General features: G+C 42.0%; 1 protein-coding gene across 1 annotated transcript in view; it reads left to right on the forward strand.

Moving 5' to 3' along the window:
- The window catches only part of LOC107120373 (attractin-like protein 1), a 910,146-nt gene that overhangs the window by 132,177 nt on the left and 757,813 nt on the right, over positions 1–20,156 (forward strand). Inside the window, 1 exon segment of the mRNA XM_015423059.1 lies at positions 5,637–5,892. Within this exon segment, the coding sequence (XP_015278545.1) occupies positions 5,637–5,892 (256 nt within the window).

A 20,156-nucleotide genomic window follows, 5' to 3' on the forward strand; every position in this document is an offset into this window, starting at 1 on the left:
ACGGGGGGGGGCGGGGGCCGGCCCCGGGGGCGGGGGGGGGGGGGGACAGGGGAGAAGGTTCACCTGTGGCTGCTTCTCCCATGGAGCGTCTCCCCCCCCGCGAGTATCACGGGTCCCCCTTCTTGTTTTTCCTGATTTTTTGTAAAGCACTTTATGAGTGCGAGAGCTTTTGTACTACTCTAATATTTCCTGAGGAAGATGCAATTTTGAAATGTTATATGACGTTGATGTATTTTTACACAAGGATTTTCTTATGCTTTGAAGGAATTTGTTCATTGTGTTGTAGTGCTTTTTGACAATAATATACAGAAAGCATTTTCTTTGCAAGTCTTGTTGACTGCCTGATTCGTGGGTCAGACTCTCACGACTGTTTTCTTTACGTTTGTTCTTTGTTCAGGTTGTGATTGTCCACATTTGTCTTGATAATTTTCAAGGCCTTCCAGCGGCAATGAATTTTTATCTGTCTCTTGGTCCTCTTGTCCTTTTCCCTGATGCAGATGATATTTGCGGCTCATCTGCACTACCGCAAGAGTAATAAAAAGGAAATATTTTGGCAGGAGGGGCCACTTTAACCACTGCTCTTGTGTATTTAGATGCATGTGTGTATTCTAATCATACTTAAATGAGACTCTTGAAATTAATGATCCAAAGCACTTGAGACAATGTTTCAGGGTTCTGTTTCCATATAAAGCTTGGTATTCACAGAAAATAATCAGAGCCATCGTCTCACTGTATGGCTTAGGAGACTATAGAAACACTATCAGACTTGTAGAATGCTTTGTTTCAACCACATCTGACAAGAATGAAATGAAGATATAGGAATAGAACAAATTGATTCTTCCAAAGACGGTACGGTGGCATGCCTTTGTTTCAGGCATAGCCATTAACTTTCTATGTAGACAAGCTTGTCAGGATATTGAACAGGCTTTATCTTGCCAGTCAGTTAACGTAACTCTTGCTAACCTCTCCTTACTATCAAAGGTGTAAAGCACAAGAACAGGATGTCCTTAATGACCCTTTTCTATTTTTATTCAGACACCCAATAATGTACTGGGAAATCAACTGACACTATCCTAACAACTGAATTCCTTTGCTTCAAATGCTTTGTTTCTACATGCACCCTTATCTGATCAGTTAAAATAGAAGAAAACATTTTAAATTCCATTTCTGGGGATGACTGTTATTAGCCTTTTCTGAATTTGGAGAGGTTTTTTGTAACCTCAGAAAATTGCTTCCCCCCCCCAAATCTCCTCTAGGTAAACATCATGTTTATGCTAAAGGCAACAGGTTTTGTGTTTAATAACCTCAGTGTATTTTTATTTTCTATTGGTGTGCATCATAGAGGTGATTTACATGTTGTCTTAACAAGGAAAGATGTAACCTAGCTTTCATCCAGCAAGCAATATGGAGAATGGTTCAAACTGTACTTTCAGCATTCACCTTTTTTGCACCTTACAAGCTGGGTAGGAACTATTCCTAACAACTGACCTGCATGAAGACCTAGTACTTCTGAAGGTGGAACAACTCTCATGCTGGCTACAGAAGCCAGTTTGGTGTAGCAGTTAGAAGTGTGGACTCTAATCTGGGAGAACCGGGTTTGATTCCCCACTCCTCCACATGCAGCAGCCGGTGTGATCTTGGGTCTGTTGTAAGTTCTTTCAGAGCTGTTCTCTCAAGGACAGTTCTCAAAAGAGCTCTCTCAGTCCCACCTACCTCACACAGGGTGTTTGTTGTGGGGAGGGGAAGGGGAAGGAGATTGTAAGCTGCTCTGAGACTCCTTTGGGTAGTGAAAGGCGGGGTATAAATCCAATCTCCTCCTCCTCCTCCTCCTTCTCTTCTTCCTCCTCCTCCTCCTCCTTCTGAAAAACAGGCTTGTCTGCTTGTGACAAGCTGATTGGATGATTCTTTTGTCAGTTGATTGAATCATGTATTTTATCTCTGCCATCAGGTTACTTTTCCATTTATCTTTTGGTTTCAAGTATAATGGATCTTTCTGTAACTATTTGCTGTCCTATATGTGTATGGCTGTCCAATAGCTGCTTTGCCCAGTTCATGTACCTGATAAATCATTGTTCATACTGTTAGACTTTAAGATGCCATAAGATTATTTGTATTATTCTTTTATAATATCATAGCTTCTCCTTATTTTGCTGATGTGGCCTTTCTGAAACAGCATATACAAGAAAAGAATAGCATCTATATAAAATGCTTCCCATGGAGCAAATTCTCTTATTTGCATTGTTTCCCTCTGTTTTGGGCCAAATAAGTTGTTCTTCAAGAAGAAAATTCACCTGTTTTACCAACTAAGCCAGAATTATGTTTACTGCCAAGAAGGCAGACCACATTTATGTGAAACAATTCTTTCATGGTGTGGGCTAATTTTATATGAACAAAGCCAAGCAAAAGAGGAGCATTTTGATGCAGAGCTAAAAAAGCCCAACATTAGGCACATCACCACCTGCAGCATAGCCCATGAGCAGGGTTTCATATGCTGCTGAAGAGAGAACTACTTCAGGACTACTACTACTGGCGGTCTGGAGCTGTAGCGTGGACCTGGCCAAGGCAGCAATGCCAATTCAACAGATTCCGGTGCTCTTTGGGAGGGGAAAGTACAGCGGTGGGTCCAGGTCGTGCAGTATGGGAAGGGTGCTGAGAAACAAAAGGGCTCGGCATCCTTCCAGCCTGCGACTCATCCCAAAGGATGACGGCAGTGGGGCTAGGATGAGTAACCCCCCTCTGACATTGATCCTGTGCAATGCCAGGTCTATTAAGAATAAAACAGTAGTCCTTAGGGACTTCATCACGGAACAACGGGCTGACCTGGCTTGCGTGACCGAGACCTGGGTGCGGGAAGGGGAGACGGTAGCTCTCTCCCAGCTTGCCCCACCTGGGTTTTTGGTCCTGCACCAATCACGGACTAGGGGGCGGGGGGAGGAGTGGCGATATTTGTACGAGAGGCTTACTCCTTCAGGGCGCTCCCTACGGTGGAGATTGAGGACTTAGAGTGTGTTGGTCTGGAGGCTGAGGAGGCTGAGGAGAGTTTGGCAATCTGGCTGGCTGAAAAGGCTCTGGCTAAGGCTAAGTGGATGTCTTTGGGCCCAGGGATTGCCAGAAGATGTTACTGAGATGAGCATAAAGTTCTTCTGGGGACATAATGGGAGAGGTGTCCTGCAGATATGTTGGGCTTTAAAGATTAGCATCATCACCTTGACCTTGATCCAGTACTCAACCAGAAGCCAGTACAATTGGTGGACCACTGGCTGAATGTGTGCCCACATAGACGTCCCAGTCAGAAGGTGGGCCGCCACATTTTGCACTAGCTGGAGTTTCTGGGTCAAATTCAAGGGTAGCCCTACATAGAGTGAGTTACAATAGTCCAGGCTGAAGATGTCCATTGCATGGATCACTGTAGTTAGGTCACAGGAGTAGAGATAAGGAACCAATTGCCTGACCAGCCAAAGAGGATAAAAGACCTATCTGGCAACTGATGTGACCTTGGGCCTCCATTGAAAGTGGGGCATTCAGGATCACGCCTAAACTCCTAACCGTTGACACCAGCATTAATGACATCACACCAAGGGTTGGAAGTTGGATTCCTGATCCAGCCTCGGCCCAGATACGGGACCTCCATCTTCAATGGATTTAGTTTCAGTTGACTTTGCTGTAACTACCCAGCCACAGCCTCTAAAGCCCTAGCCAAAATATCCTGGGCAGAGTTCATCTGTTCATCAACAGATATAGCTATCATCAGCGTACTCATGGCCAATATTCCCTCTAAGCTGTGGGGTCTTGTGAGCAAAAATTCTACTTTGTGAGCTACTGGCATTAAAATCAGGAGTTAGCAATTTGGCTCCTGCATAAATCAGTTTGCTCTGGAGCCATCCTTCCTGAGCCAAGACAAAAATGTGTGAGCCGGAGGCTAAAAAACTGTGAGCTAGCTCACACTAACTCAGCTTAGAGGGAACACTGCTCATGGCATCCCTGCCCGAACCCCTAGATTAACTGGGCAAGAAGGCACATATAGATGATAAATAGCATTGGGGAGAGGATTGTCCCCTGAGGGACACTGCATACTGGGAAAAGGTGTTAGAACCATTGGTGAAAATCATCAGCTCCTCCCTGATCAAAGGGGCTGTCCCTGGACCTGAAGGAGGCAATTATTAGATCTCTGCTCAAACAGCCTTCATTGACTAGGAATGAGGTGGCCAATTACAAGCAAGTTTCCAATTTACCTTTTCTAGGGAAGTTGATAGAGCATGTGGTGGCAGAGCAGCTCAAGGGTTTCCTGAATGACACATCTGCCCTTGACCCATTTCAGTCTGGCTCCCCTTCATGACCTGGGTCCTACAGATTTGAAGGATCATCTTCTTCCATCTGTGTGCCAGCTATGGTCACAATCAGTCATTTGTTGGTTATCCCAATACTTAGGGTGGCTCATCTGGCATCAACCAGAACCTGGGCTTTTCCCATTGTGTCTCTGGCTCTGTGGAATAGGCTCTCTGAAGAGGTGAGAGGGTGCCTCCTTCCTGGAGATTTTCACAAAGCACTGCAAGGCCTGCCCAATTGGCTTTTGAGGGGTTTAAATCGGAGACATCTTTTTTTTGGGGGGGAGGGATTTGGGGTTTGTTATTTTATCTTTGGTTTTCGGTAAGAATGTCTTAACTATTATTGGAAGTGACCTGCAACCAAAAGGATAGGCTGGATATAAATGCTTTAATAAATAAATAGAGCATATGAGGAACAGCAGCTGTTTAGAAGACAAGTGGTATGGACAACGTGGCTGTAAGACAAGAAGTGAAGGACTACTGGTTCAGAATACATGCAGCTGTTGAGGAAAGGCCTGAGAGGCAACATATCCTCAGGGGTCGTTTCCTGCTGGAGCGCGGCAGAGCAGAGCTCCGGCAGAAAGGAGCCCAGGGTGCCCCCCACCATTTCTGGCCTGCCTGTGCAGGCAGACGGGCCAGGGAAGCCCTGCAGAGCCCCCCCCCCTTTCCACTGAACCTCTCTACTCTGCGGAGAGAATCGGGGGAAGGGGGGATTTAAATACCTGGATTCCCTGCCTGATGTTCTCTAGGTGCCCCACAGCCGCAGGGCATCTGGAGAACATTGGGCAGGGGACCCAGACATGATTGCCTCCCTGCCCTCCCCTCCACTCCTCCAACCAGCCTGCCACAGCAGGCTAGCTGGAGAAGGGGAGGGGAGGCGGGCAGACATGCCCCCCTTCCCTTGAGCCTCTCCGCTTCTGCTGAGAGACTCAGGGGAAGGGGGGATTTAAATGCCTTTCTTTCCCTTCCCTGCATATCCTAATGCACTTTATCATGTTTTGAGGGCCACTTTGAATATCTGTTGGTTGCAGTGTGGGCGAATAAGTAAGGGATAAAGTCAGGAGACCTTAAACAGGAGAAGAATGATAATAGAAATCAGTGGATCTGATGGTGAGTGGCAAAAGGCACACTCTGGTCTGCAGCTTGTATGTGTTTAAGATCTGATTTAGATGCTGAAATGTCATATAAAATAGGCACAATCATAGTAGGCTACTTGCTGTTTCCATTCAGCACAGTATAGCAATAACTAACCTGGTAATTGCTCCTTTTTGTTTAATATTTACTCACTTCTTGTTTGTCTCTTTACAACAGGATGACATTTACATGTATGGAGGCAAAATTGAAACAAATACTGGGAATGTCACTGATGAATTATGGATTTTCAACATACCCAGTCAGACCTGGACTACCAGAATTCCAGCAGTACTTGTTCATGGCCAGCAATATGCAGTTGAAGGCCATTCAGCGCACATTGTGGAGCTGGATAGCAAGGATGTTGTCATGATTGTGATTTTTGGTTACTCCGTAATATATGGCTACACAAGCAGTGTTCAAGAGTACTATATTAGTAAGTTTACTTTCTTATTAATACATCCAGAACATTCCGACCCATACTGCCTTATGTCTTTATGTTTAGAAGGAAACGTGGGTTATAAATGTTTTTGAGAAGTGTAAATAAATATGATGCATACCAGAGTAGTGGGATGCCTGAATAACCAAATTAATGAAACTCCTTTTAATAAAGTTTTTTGCCCATTCCCTTGGCGTTGAACCAAAGCCTTACAAATCCATGTGGCTTCACAGTTTATTGGGAAGATTGAAAATATGAAGGCAAAATAAGTTTCCTTTTCTCTCTGTTGCCTTTCTGTGGCAGAGGGAAGAGTGGCACAACACTCCCATGGATATAGGCACCATGACCTTTCCCTTCATGGCAAACCAGAGCTGGCTTCTTGGGTTTCTCGGCAGGGGGGAGGATTAGCAAGATGCTCTCAATTGGCTCATGGCCTCCCTCCCTCCTTCTCACTCTCTCTGCATGAGGCAGGCAGCAGTGACTCTTGTCTCCAGTCTCCTAAGGGGGCATGCAGTGCGACAGCTCCTTGCATTTCCTTTCCTTCTGGGCAGCAACAGCAAGAGTGCCCCCCCCCCAATTGCCAGGGGCTGCCTCTGCCTTGAGAAGAGACTGGTGAGCATTGTCATCTGGTTTTTTTGGCACTATTGCTGCTTGTTCATTTACCCAGCAGCTAGGTATTGCTGCTCACCAGCCTGGCCTCTTGGTTAGTCTCCCTTGGGTAGCAGTTGCCAGTCCCGATGTTTGAAGGGGGGGAGGGTCTGCACCTGTTTCCTGTGCTGCCCAGAAATAAAGGGGTAGGTGAGTAAATGGACTTGGCAGCCTCTAGCAATCCCATTCACTTACCTATCTGTATGAACAAAAAAGTGATAATATCTATGAATATTAGATATTGTTGCGACTTGATTTGTCTTTCTTGGGGTGGTAGCACTGGCAGCTCTCAGTGACTAGTAACATTGTCACAAACACAGCACTGTTATGAATGGGATTACAGCGCAATCCTTCTGCCACTATCAGTATGCAAGCAGGCAGGGGAGCAAGCAGAAATGCTACATGATGGCTGGTCACAGGCTGCCAAAGGCCTTTCTGGGACCCTGAGGCCCTGACTCTTGTCTGATGATGTTAACCCTTGATGCCAGTGATGGAGATGTGAGGTATTGATTGTAAAAACAAACAAACCCCCTCAAGGACTGGGTTAAAATAAGATAATGTAAATTGGCCTATGAGATAGCTTCTGATACCACTAATTTGGAAGGATTTTGTATTGTGGATTTTGTATTGTGCTTTGCTTACTGCTAGAAAAGTGAAAGTGCAAATGAATTGCACTTTTTCATTTTTTGCACCACTTAGCATCTTGGCTCTTGCCTGTCAAAGCTGGCTTCCAAGAGTGCTTCACCAACTGTAGAAGTATTTCAATCTACGAAAGCTACTAATGCACCCAGATGTACTCCTCTCTGTATCGTGTGCTCAGCACCTAATGACATTAAGTTATTTCCAAAGCATACAAATCTCAAAGCCCTGAAGCTTTAAAAAGGGATTTGGGCTACTATTAATTCACAGCTGATTTCAAGGATCAAGTGCTGCAATGGAAGTTTCCAAATTCATCGAAGGTAACAGGTGAGGTTCGGTCCTTGTCACCTTCAGGGTCCATTCTATTTGTGATATTTTTACAGCATTTATTATACCTGATTTTAAGGGTATTGATGGATATGTTTTGGATTCTTATTTATCCTACACCTTATCCAAGTGGAATTCTGCAGTTTCGCTAGAAGCCAGCAGGATGCACTCCAGCATCACATTGTTCATTAAGAGTACAAACAAAAATATTACTCAGCAACAGAATGCTTTGTTTTATGCAAAGCCATCTTCTCATTCTGTAAACATTTGAGCATGCCTTAGTTGATAGCTGGAGCATGAATAATATAACTTTTAATTCATGCTATCTTAGTTAATGAATAAAAACAGGGATCTGAAGAATTTTACTTTTTCTGTTGTTCCCAGGTATTCATCTCATGTTTATAACTGTATGTAGGAATGTTTAATAATCTTAAACTAGTGCCTGCATTCTTGGTCAGTTAGTTGTAAGTGATTTCTATTTGAAGCAAATTTGTGTTAAGACAGAATTTCATAGGTAGTTGGACTGATTCTTGCTGTCGTAGTTCTGTTTTTGTGATGCTTCAGCATAACATGTTATGTTTAACTGGGTAAAAAAAAAATCTGTTAGTTGCCTGTGCCTGGACATGATACTTCCCTCCACTAGCCTTTGTCTGACCTGTTGCTAAATAATTGAATATTTCTGTGTTTTAACTACTAATGCTGACTGAAACAGTAGTTGGAATTTTACAATGTGCAGTTTCTATCAGTTTAGTGGGGGGGAAAGACCTCAGGTGGGCCTTGGAACAAGAGCTTTGTAAATAAGCAAATGGGGATGGGGAAAGTGTCAAGAAGGTAAGGGAATGGAAGACCCAAGATGACAGAATAAGTAGAGGTTGAGAAGCAAAACTGTTGGGTTGGAGAGAGTAGGAAGAAGGGGGGGAAGGGTAAAGAGCATAAAAGGTCAAGCAGAGGATGGGAAGAGGTGCGTGTGGGGGAAATACTAACGACATGATCCAAAACAAGCGCTTTGAAGTAATAAAGCTTCTATAGTATTCCCAATAGAACTGTCCATATTTAATGTGTCTCCATGTCTGTTAAAGAGAAACAAACTGGCAACACAGATAATCCGTTGCAGTCTCATAGACCTCTTCCATCAGAATGTAGTTTCTGAGATTCCCATGTTATTAACAACCAATACAACTTTTTAAAAAAGGACAGGTCAAACATTAGCTTATTCCAGTCCCCACTTAAAACCTGTATCTGAAGACACTTAACAACCAGTATTGAAGCCATCAGTTCCCCAATCATCTTTGTATGCCAGACTGTTGGGGTACAAAACCTGAAAACAAAAATAACTATTGTATACTATACTATGAAAACACATCATATAAATGAAGAAAAACAAAAGGGAAAAGTTATAATAGCATACTGTGGCATTGCATAGCTCATTAATAGTTAACACTATGAACATTATACTTCTAAGTATTAAAGGCCTGGACGAATTCCAGGTTTCATTGTACATGAGATATATGGCTGGGTAGATAAAAGAGAAGGCTTCTGCTTCACTTAAGAACTGAAATGAAGTTTTCAGTGTTTATTGAATAGTTTATTACTTGGGCTGCAGTTGAAGTGTAGGACTTGTTTCCATTTTATGACTTCCTTTAAAATTTATTTGTAGAGGATTTGTGAAACAATATATTCCAGAGCACAGTTTAATAAACTTCAGTTCATAGCTTTAAGCTTTGCATAGTGGCAAAAATGTATTTTGCTCAGTTAACAGTTGTTATGATTCAGGATTAATCTCAACTTCCTGTGTTTCTTCACAATGATAATAGATTGTGTATATTAAATATTAATGAAAAAATTATAAAAGAAAGCACATTTTTCTAGTAGAATCATAACCAGGAAAGCTTTTATTACAAAATGCCATAGGGTACTTATATAAACATGGAATTATTTTACAAAAACTTCATTTTCAAAATCTGGTCTATACCATGTAGTTCATTTTTTGAAACAGATAATCCTTATGTTTCATTTCACCTCTAAACCTTCTTTCCACTGAAACTGAATACATTTTGTAGTAAACTTTCCTGAATTCCCATGCAGCATTTATTTAGAGTCTTGCAGCTATAGGATCATTTTTTAAACTATAAAATTCCAGATGGTGTCTTTAACTCAATACAGCCTTGATTTTTTGGAACTAAAAAACAGCACACACCTGACTTGGAAAATTTGAATTGTCAAGGATACTATTACTGTAAAGCCAATTCTTTTGTAGGAAAAGAAATTCTATTAAAGGATCTGTCTGTCTGATTGTGTCATAGTCTAGTAGGACTAATAACTGCAATTTCAGTTGAAGGTGGTGGTGGAGGGGCAGGCTAATCTTCTTCCTCACCACAGTGGGTATCCACAAGTGCACTTTTTACTTTCTCTCATAGACGTTAATGGCACTTGGAATAGTCTTGTAGTGAGGACAAAACCTTGCTCTCCATTCCTAACATAGGGTTGACTACCCCCCACTGACCGAAATAGGGCTGAAAAATCCCCCCGGGGGGCGGATTTCCCCCCGCTTTGGAGGCCCGATTTCCGCCCCTGCAGAATTGGGCCCCGGGGGAAACCCCACCCCCGTGTGCACGTCACAGGGAAGTGACGTCATAACGCTGGGCACGCTGGGGGCGGGGCACAGCCATTTGAGGGGAAAACTCTATGTTTTCCCCTCAAATGGCTGTGTCCCGCCCCAGCGTGCCCGGCGTCATGACGCCACTTCCCTGTGACATGCATGCGGCGCCGGGAGCCAGCACAAAGTCCCCCGCCGGCAGAGGTCGATTTGGCAACCCTAGACCGAAATCCCACATGAGTGGAGTGCAGAGTTTTACTCAACATGTCAGCCCAGACTCCTTGCCCCCCCTCCCCATGCACACACTGCCTGATAGGCATTTGCTAGCATGTAGACTTGTGGGGCACTTCTCACTGTAACTGTCTTTGAAGCTGCACTTATTGAGTGCTAGAGATTGATTTGTGGACCACAGTTTTCATTTATATGGTGGCCTCTTCTGCAGCAATTTCAGAAGCTCAGGATTCCTGGCTTTCAACTAAGCCTGAAGTTTTGATTGACTCTTATTTGTCAAGTGAATTTGAACTACTACTGCAAGTTGGCAATGGGTTTGGGTTTGGCCTTAAATGTAGTTAGTTGTTCTCTAACTATCCGTCCATTAATCCATCAGGTTATGTTAACCTTCAGACTTCCCTTGCCCTGAACTGTTGCCTGAGCTTCTATGACAACACCTCTATTTGTTGCTGATTTCTAGTTGTTATCCCAGGTTCTGTTCTGTCTACTGACTACTAATTTTAGGCTCATGACTTGTGGGAAAATTGATCCTACTAGCGAGAGGTGTACACAGGTTCCTTGAAGCTCATTGACTTTTCTTATGAAGTTTCCAGCCAGACTTTCTCAAAAGGGGGTTTATAAAAGAATTATTACCATGAATTGTTTTTCATGTACAATGTAAAAGCCTTTGGATTGCCTTAAGGAGCTTCCAAGTCATTACAATTCCCTAGATATCTTCCCCTGGAGCATTTTGGCTAAATCTCAGTAGGAGGGCAAAGGGAAGTGCATGTTATTCTCTCACAAGGAAAAAAAAAAAAAGAGTCAGGCTCTGATTCGAGCCAGAAATGCCATTACTTATTTTTTTGAAGCCCAAGAAGCTTCACTTTGGCTCTGAGAACAGACACCAGCCTGCTACTAATCTAAACAAGTCAGTCCAAAAGAGACTTTTCTCCGAAATTTTCTAAGATACAAAGATACTAAGCTTCAGCTAAGGCAAAACAATAATATTATATTCTCCTTGAGACTCACATTGAGATTCTTAGAAAGTTTATGAGGTATTGCTAACCTAAAGCAAAATAAATTTCCCTGTGGACTAGCCCAGAAAAGCTTTATCGTCTAAGTTAGTAAAACCATCCACACAATTCCCCTTGTGAGATTTATGGATTCCCCAAAGCCATAATTCTCACAACAGCATGAAAGGGCAAAAGGAAGCTCCTTTGCTCTCCTATCAGACCCAGAGGTGATCATAACACCTCAAGAACATAAACACAATTCTAGGCTTCCAGATGATAAAAATCAAACTGAAACATATATCAACTTATATTCAGTGAATATTTCTTTTGATGATAGCTTTTGCTTGAATGAAAAGAGTGTACAGAGACATGGAACTTGCAAGAAAGAGATGTCACCAATAGCTGTTGACTAGATGTTGAATAGAGTAACCACATAAAATAGAGACAGGACCCAACAGACTAGACTTGGTTGCGTTAGCGTCTAGATAAGCAATCACTTTGTTTATATTAAATAAGCTAAAGTACCATTGGGTAGAGAAGACCATTTCAGCCACATTAATTAAAAGCAACAGCCAAACCACACAAATATATCAAGTCCCTGCATTTTATGATTTGACAGAGCCACCTGATTCCTTGCCTTCATGAACTAAAATCTAATGTAACCTAGGGCACCGTATGGGGTTGTCACAACATTTGAACCAGCTTCCCCAACAGACTGACCAGGCTCTCTCATTATTAATGTGCATAATTTAAAATTTTGATGCAAAACTTCATGCAGGGGAGGAACTGGAGAAGATCCTGCTGGTTAGCAACAGCTGAGTAATATCTTCTTTCTGCATGCAGATATTTATGGCCTGCCCCCAATGGCTTTTGACCCTAGAGCTGGGCAGAATATCAGCTAGTGGAGGGAGAAGACTTGCTTGGCAATAGAAAGCCTCTCCTCTATTGGTTGTATGTTGAATTTTCTCTCTGTGTACTGTTAGCTGCTTTGGGTCCCCATTGAGGAGCAAAGTGAAATATAAATCTACTAAATAAATAGATAAAAACTCTTTATTCTAGTACTTTTAAATTGTTTTATTTTAGTGCTGATGTCAATAACACTGGTTTGTTTGAATTATTTAATTCTATATACTCACATCTCTTTTGCTGTGTTTTTAGTGGGAAGGGGATTCATTATAAATGAATAAATAAATTGTGATGTGGTGGATTAGTCAAACATTTTGAGACCTTCTGTATCCTAAGATGATTTAATTCATCATGGTGATCAAAGCAGATTTTCGGAGGGAAACATTTTATTGATTCACTTGCCTGGATAGCCCAGACTAGCCTTATCTCATCAGATCTCAGAAGCTAAGCAGGGTTGGCTTTGGCTAGTATTTGGAAGGGCAGCCTCCAACAAATACCAGGGTCAGGACACAGAGGCAGGCAATGGCAAACCACTTCTGAAGTGTTTCTTGCATTCAAAACAAGTCTAGCTCACGACCTAGTGGTGCACAACACAAAAAGAGCAAGAACTTTAGACTGCCAGACAATCTTAGGATCTCCTGGGTATTCTACACACAATGTCATACTATAACTACCTACCTACCTACCTAACTACCTAACTTACTTACTTGCCTGGAAATCATGTGTTGTTGACTCTGAAGGCAGAATTAAATGATATAAGAGAAGTGTAGGATTCCTAAATCTGTCTTTCCCTTACAGTGCTCATGCAGAGGCTCAGGACACTTGAATGGAAGAGATAGGAGTGGGACACTCAATCCTGTACCCATTGTTAGACTCCTGCAGCAATCAGTTCCCAACAGCTTTCATTCAAAGAAGTAAAGTTTATTGAGAATATGAGAGTATGCAGATATCTTAACCATGTTGTGTTAGAACTAACAATAAACGTGCAAAGCTAACAGTTATACATTGTTCAAGGAGACCCCCTGATAGCCCAGGGCCAATCAGAGGCCAGGTAGAAGCCCGCCAAAGTAATGGGTTACTTTTCCCAAGAGAAATACTATACCAGGCACTGAAGGTCATAATTGAAACTGAGAAGACACAGCAGAAAAGAAACTTAACATTCCAGAGTCTCCCCCACTCCCATGGCAGCCAGGGCTCGAAAAAGGCCTAGCTGACACCCATCTGCCAGTTCTCCTTTACAAAAGCTGCCCTGACAGTTTTGGGTTTTCCACTTATTCCAGAATTTAAAACTAGATGTGAGCCCACCTGGAGGAAAAGTTCAAGAAGGGCTATGACATAGACAATCAGTGTTTCAGGGGTCATGTGGATCTTCTGAACACTGTTCCCCACTGTGGCACCTGCCCCATGTATCAGGAAAGTGGCCTGTTGGGACTTGGGATTGGCAAGTGATTTCTACCTTGAAACAGCCACTTCTGGAGGAATGGGTAAGCTGCAAGCCTCCCTAATGGATCTTTTGGTTTGATGGTAATTGCAAATGGGACTCTCTGTGCACCACAGAGTATCATTAGGCTATGGTATCCTCCCTCTATGGACACTGGTCTTCTCCTATAAGTTCCCATGCCACCCACATGCTTGTTATCTTAGCTAAAGCGGGGTTCTGTTTTTAGAAAGCAGAAATAAATTGTGAGATACTACAGATAAAGACAAAACATGAGCTGGGCTGTGTCCACTCCAAAGCTTGAAGAGGAGGTACTGTAGAAATGGATTTGCAGTGAAATTGTGCCAGAAAAAGCCAGGACCAGGGAGCTGGCTGCCAGAACCTTTTCTAAACTAGAGTCTTCTATGAGTAGAACATGTTTTGAGTGAGGGAACAACTGTGACAAAGAATTATGAGACAGTGCATACCCAAACTATTTCCAATCTAGGTAGATATTCTGAAGATATTCTAATATAAGAACCATAGAGTTCTGGGATGTAAGCTACGGTATTTCAGTATTCACAAGACCAGTCATTCATTACAGATAAGAAGTCAACTTAAAGTGCTAGTGAATCTACTAGGTCATTACCAGACACTGATTCATTTATTTAATTTGTTATAGTCTGCCTTTCTCACTGAGATTTATTTATTTAATTTATGGAGGCAGGGCTGCAGCGCAGCAGCATGGTTGGCACCGGGCTTTGCTCCCGGAGACTGCTGGCTCTTCATTCCTTTTAGAGGAGTTTTCGGGGGATCCCGAGCTCCACTGAACCTCCTGGAGGGAAGTCCGGTGCACGGGACTTGATTCGGGGGGCCCGCTCGTGGCAGCACGCAGGCGGAAGCCCTGGATCGTCCCAGAAGCAAGGAACAAAGCAGCACAGTCATGGCAGCCATGATTGCACCAGCTGTGAACTCCCCGAAAAGAGAGTTATTTTGAGCCTCATCCATAACACAGATGAAGATCTTCACTATGAGTACTTGTAAAAAGCAACACTGAAGAACTCAATGACTTTTTGGTTAAGCCCCTTTAAATCTTTAAAAGGACAAAGGAAGGAGACATGGAATCCCCCCCTTCCTCTTCTAAGCGACTAGAGCGAGTGACTAAAGAAAAGCTGCGCAAACACGCTTCGGGGCAAAGAGGACATGAAGATCCTTGTTTGAGCTCTTAATACTTCTGCCTGGAATATAAATTTGAATAAACCTCGAGACCCTGGTATTCTTTCAACTCCAACTATTAAATCCCTTCCCTGCCTCTTTTAGATTTAACTGACTCATTGGATTTATGTATAAATCCGTAAAAGAAAAATGACTCCACAATTTCAATAGATAATATACTTCACCAAAAGGACTATAACCCTTTCTGTGGAAAAAGAAAAAAGAAAAAGAAAGAAAGAGGGACATTTAGAATTGAATTGCTTATTTTGTAACAGTTTCCCATAACTCCAGTCTCATTCTTGAAATTATAAAAGCTCACTGTGTTTAGTCTCCATTGTATAACTGTAAAACACCTGATGTATGTTGAAAGATTTTTGGTTGTTAATATGTCTACGGCAGCTACTATCTTGTAAATATGTAGGGACTATTGAAAAATAACCGCAGAGATTCTGGGTTTGCTAGGCTGAACTGGGGCCACTGTTATTGCATCAAAATGACTGTACAGGGCATGTATTAAAAAGTGCCAGATGAGATATGTATGGACAGCTTAGCTGATGTTAACTTGACACAGTTTTCCTGGGAGGAGCTTAAATGCATAATTGTTGACACAATCAATCTGGAAGTTAAAGAGACTTTTGACTTAATACAAGACAAAAGGTAACCATACCAACACAAGCTACAAGCAAGACAAAGACCTAGCATTTAACTTGCCAAGATATAGATCAAGACTACAAGCAAGCTGATGCACCCTACAGAAGGATTGATACACCAAAAAAAAAGAGAAGCAAAATGTATACAGAAGAGTACAAAAGAGTTATTAAAACACAAACAATTGCTGAAATCCTTAAAACTGTAAAGGGAAAAATATCACAGAAAGAAGACAAAACAGATGTTATGGAATCTTTAACTACTACCAGACTTGAATACAGATGGCGAGTTTTAAAGGAAGGCCTTTCTACTTATAAAAGCAAGCATCACAGAATCAAGACCTTACTGAAGAGAAGAAGCATGAAAAAGAAGAAAAGAATCAAGCCGTATAAATAAGACTGGGTTAGGGACCTTTTTTGTTGTATGTGAAAACTGATTAAGAGTGGTTAGGGAATACTTAAGTCTATGTACACGCACCCTAGGGTAATTTTATGTATGGGTAATATTTTTTTTTGGCCCTCCAGAGGGGATTTTTTATTGCATTTTTAATAGACTACAAACTACAATGAAAAATTAAGGAGGGGTAACTTCATCTAGGGAGAAAGGAAAAAAATCCCACAACTAACTAAAATTCCAAGTATAGGAGATCATAACAACAGCTTATATAAATGTTAATCTTAAAATGCTAGCATTACTTTGAACATAGTCGGCTATGCTATGTTTTTTGTCTTTTTATCCAATGTCTTAACCATTTAAGAGAGTCTCCAGAGCACCCCCCAATAAAACTAAAGTTTAAAGGCACAATTCAGAGTCCTTTAGCCTTCATTTTGTCTTATCTTTTCTAATCCTCAATTTATATGTACGCTTGGGGGCAGCCACCCCCTTATCAGAGAGAGAGTCCTCGTCGGAAGACACTGAGTCCAATTGGCCACTGGATTTGCTGTCATCTTCTTCCTTCTCGACCCCGGCTCGCTTTCCCAGCTGGACTCTCAGGAACTCACGTGCTTTGGAAACCGAGTCAATCTTTTCTTTTTTATCTTGTATTTTGAAAATGACGTCTTCTGAAATTAACCATCTGTAAACAATGTTTGGAGAAAAAGGATTAGATCTTTATATTTCTTTCTCTTTTGTCTTATTTCAAATGGAATGTCTTTTAGAATCCTGATGGTGTTGTCCCCGATTTTCAAGGGTGTTCCTGTTGTTGCTTTCAGGATAGAATCCCTTACATATTGCTTTCAGAACCTTGTCACTATTTCCCCAGACCACATCCATTTCGCTTGCAAGATATTCCACTTTCAAGTCTGTAACTGGGGCTAATGCTTCACTTAGGAGTTGCTTTAGATTCTCACCTTTTGATTCTGGGACCCCTTGAAACTGTAGAACCAAATTTGCTTTCTCCATTTGCAGCTGTAAAAGTTGTGATTCTTCCAAGGCTTGTTTCTTTTCCAGCTTTTGCACCTTTTTCTTGACTTTTTTGGCGTCGGCGTCCATTTTCTTCACCTTCTCAGCCGTTTGCTCCGTTATTTTTAAAGTCTCAGTCAGTTGGAGCTGCTGAGTTGCCAGATTCTGGTTTAGATTTGCCAGCTGTTGTTCTATGTTAGTCATCTGGTCCAGTAGAGGGCGCAAGGACTCTGCCAACATTTTGGAAAGCTCAGTGGTCTCTTCCGGTCGAGGGATCATGATCCTGGCTGGTTTCGCTTTTGCTGGTTTATCTTTCTCTGCCCTCTTCCCCGCCATCTTTATGGATTGTTTACTTTTATAAAAACTTGCTAAAGTTTCTGAAATATGCCCATATGCTTATCCACGCTCTGGTAAGTCTCTCAAAACAGATTTCACTGCCTTTTTCTTCTGCTCCCCCCCTTAGTATTTCTTTGGTTCATGTGTATGGGAGGGGCCCCTCCCCCTCTCGCTTTTTTCGCCATTCCCAGGGGGGTAGCTTTTTTAAAAAATTCTCGTTTCGCTTTAACCCAACTCACAGTTCATTGTTGGTCATACAACCTCGTTTGGCATACATTCAAAATGCTCGATCTCCAACGCTTGTCCCGGTCAGCGGCTCTAGATCCATACGGACACTCAGCGGCAGGACTGTTGGGGCGGAGGAGCACCTCAATTCCCCAGCATTGCACTGGCGAAGAGACCACCCTTCAAAAGCCCCATGGCTAGGAGCCTTTTGCCAAGGCTCGGGGGGGGAGCAACCCGTCCCCCCCTTTCCACTGGTGTACAGATCACATCCCCGGGAGGTCCGGGAGAGGCATCCGCCAACGTGTCGCCATAAACCGGAAGCATTATGTATGGGTAATTGATTAAGGGTGCCCACATTTGCATTTGTTTTTATATACCCATAAACCTTTAATCTCTATTAAATATACTAAAGGGTAGATTAATGGAAAATGTTCAGAAGCCTTTTTAGATGATATTAACAAAAAAATTAAAAAAGTAAAACTGTATAAATCAGACTGGTTTAGGGGATCTCCCTGTATATGTAACTGATCAAGATTGGGTAAGGGAATTCATTTAAAAGCATTATTTCATATTAAAGGCATTTAATGGAAGATTAAATTTTATGTTTAGGTAATATTTATATTAGACGATAAAACAATAACAAATGATAAGAAAAATGGTATATGAGTTTATGTGTTTATAAAATGCTATTAAACTATTCTTCCTGAATTACTCAATTATAATAAAGCCCCTTTACCTTCATAAAAATGCCCTCTGGAATAATAATTGAGTTTTGCATGGTTTGTGAAATGCTAGGAGACTGGGAATCTTCCTGTCCTTATCAGGCAAAGCATTCTGTAAGGAGGGCACCACAACAGAGAAGGCAATATATGGATAGTTCTTAATCTTTCCCGTTTGCAGGGTGGCACCTGCAGAGAAAGCTGCTTAGATGAGTGAAGCAGTCATAATGGAGCATGAGGGAGAGATGGTCCCACAGATATGATGGTCCAAGGCCATGAAGGGCTTTGGATGTGATACCCAATACCTTGCATTGAACCCAATAACTGACAGGCAGCCAGGGGAGTGACTGCAGAATGGGGCAAGTATGCATGCTCCACTTAGCTGCTGATAATAACAGAGCTACGGCATTCTGCTCCATCTGGAGTCTCCGAATAGACTGAGGGGAGACCATCACTATAGTCTAGTCTGGATGTTACTGTGGCATGGATCCAAGTGGCCAGATTGGCTAAGTCAAGGTAGTCTTCTGAGCTAAACTGTTAGAAATGGGTTTTTTTTTGTTTGCAGTTGCTGTAACACATGAACACATGAAGCTGCCTTATACTGAATCAGAGCATCAGTCCATCAAAGTCAATATTGTCTACTCAGACTGGCAACAGCTCTCCATGGTCTCAGGCAGAAGTCTTTCACGTCACCTACTACCTCTTTTTTTAAAACTGGAGATGCTAGGGATTGAGCCTGGGACCGTCTGCATGCCAAGCACAAAGCCACGGCCCCTCCCTAAACATGCTTCTCCAGCAGTAATGTTGGATCCAGTATAACCCCAAAGCTCTTGATTGAGTCAGCAACGGTCAACTGAACCCCACTGAAGGTTGGAAGTGTAGTGGCCTCAAGATCTCTGCCAAATGATTTATGTGAATTTGCCTTTTTCAGATTGGAAATGATAAGGGAATAACTGCAGTCCTAAACAGAGTTCCACCCTTCAAGGTTTGTTGAAATTATTAGGGTTAGAAGGGTTAACTCTGTTTAGGATTGCTTTTTAATAGCCTTTAAATGTATGTTACAGTATGAGTATGCTTTACAGTAACAATATCGCTCCCATGTATTACTTTTAGCACTGTATGCATTTAACTGTTTCTTAATCTACCGTATTTTTCGGACCATAAGACGCACCTGACCATAAGACGCACCTAGTTTTTAGAGAAGGAAAACAGGGGAAAAAATATTCTGAACCCTGGGGCTGTCATTCCAGTTCCTGAAAAGACGTGGCGGGGGGGGGGCAGCGCCGCCTTCGGTCCATAAGACGCACTCACTTTTCCTCCCACTTTTTTTCGAAGAAAAAGTGCGTCTTATGGTCCGAAAAATACGGTAGTTTATATTACTTTCATGCTGCTATTTATTTTTTATTATAGGGGTGCTTTTAGATTGTAATGTTATTTTGTATTGTCTTTAGATATTTTTGCAGCCCTGTGTACTGTTCTGATTGAAGGTGAAGCAGCAATTTCTGGAATACTTTCCAAGTACAATTAAAATTAATGTTGCTCAGAGTGGTTGGTATTGCTGTGTTCTTGCAGCATGTTCTTCCTGCCCATTTTAATTTGGCTTCTTCTTCTAGTGTATTTGCTAGCTGGATTTTCCACTGGACTTTTCATGGGTTTGGTACATTTAGTCATGCTGTCCCTGTACTTTGAGCTAACTGATGAATATTTTAACTCAGGCAAAACTTTGTATCAAGGTTTGGGTGAAAATGAACTATTTACCTAAAGTTTTGAATTGTAAAATTTCACTTCTGTCATGCTAAAATGAGTCAAATATGCTTATAATTTTGTTTAATGAATGCAAGCATTTAACCACTCTTTAGACTGTATTAGTCTTCTGGAAATGACAGGAGGAGTACTGGATATGAAATGCATAATACTATTTGACAAGGATAATTAGGAGTGGGGCAGCACATAACCTTTTC

Source organism: Gekko japonicus, unplaced genomic scaffold (genome assembly GCF_001447785.1).
Source record: "Gekko japonicus isolate JY-2015 unplaced genomic scaffold, Gekko_japonicus_V1.1 scaffold288, whole genome shotgun sequence".
Taxonomy (NCBI): domain Eukaryota; kingdom Metazoa; phylum Chordata; class Lepidosauria; order Squamata; family Gekkonidae; genus Gekko; species Gekko japonicus.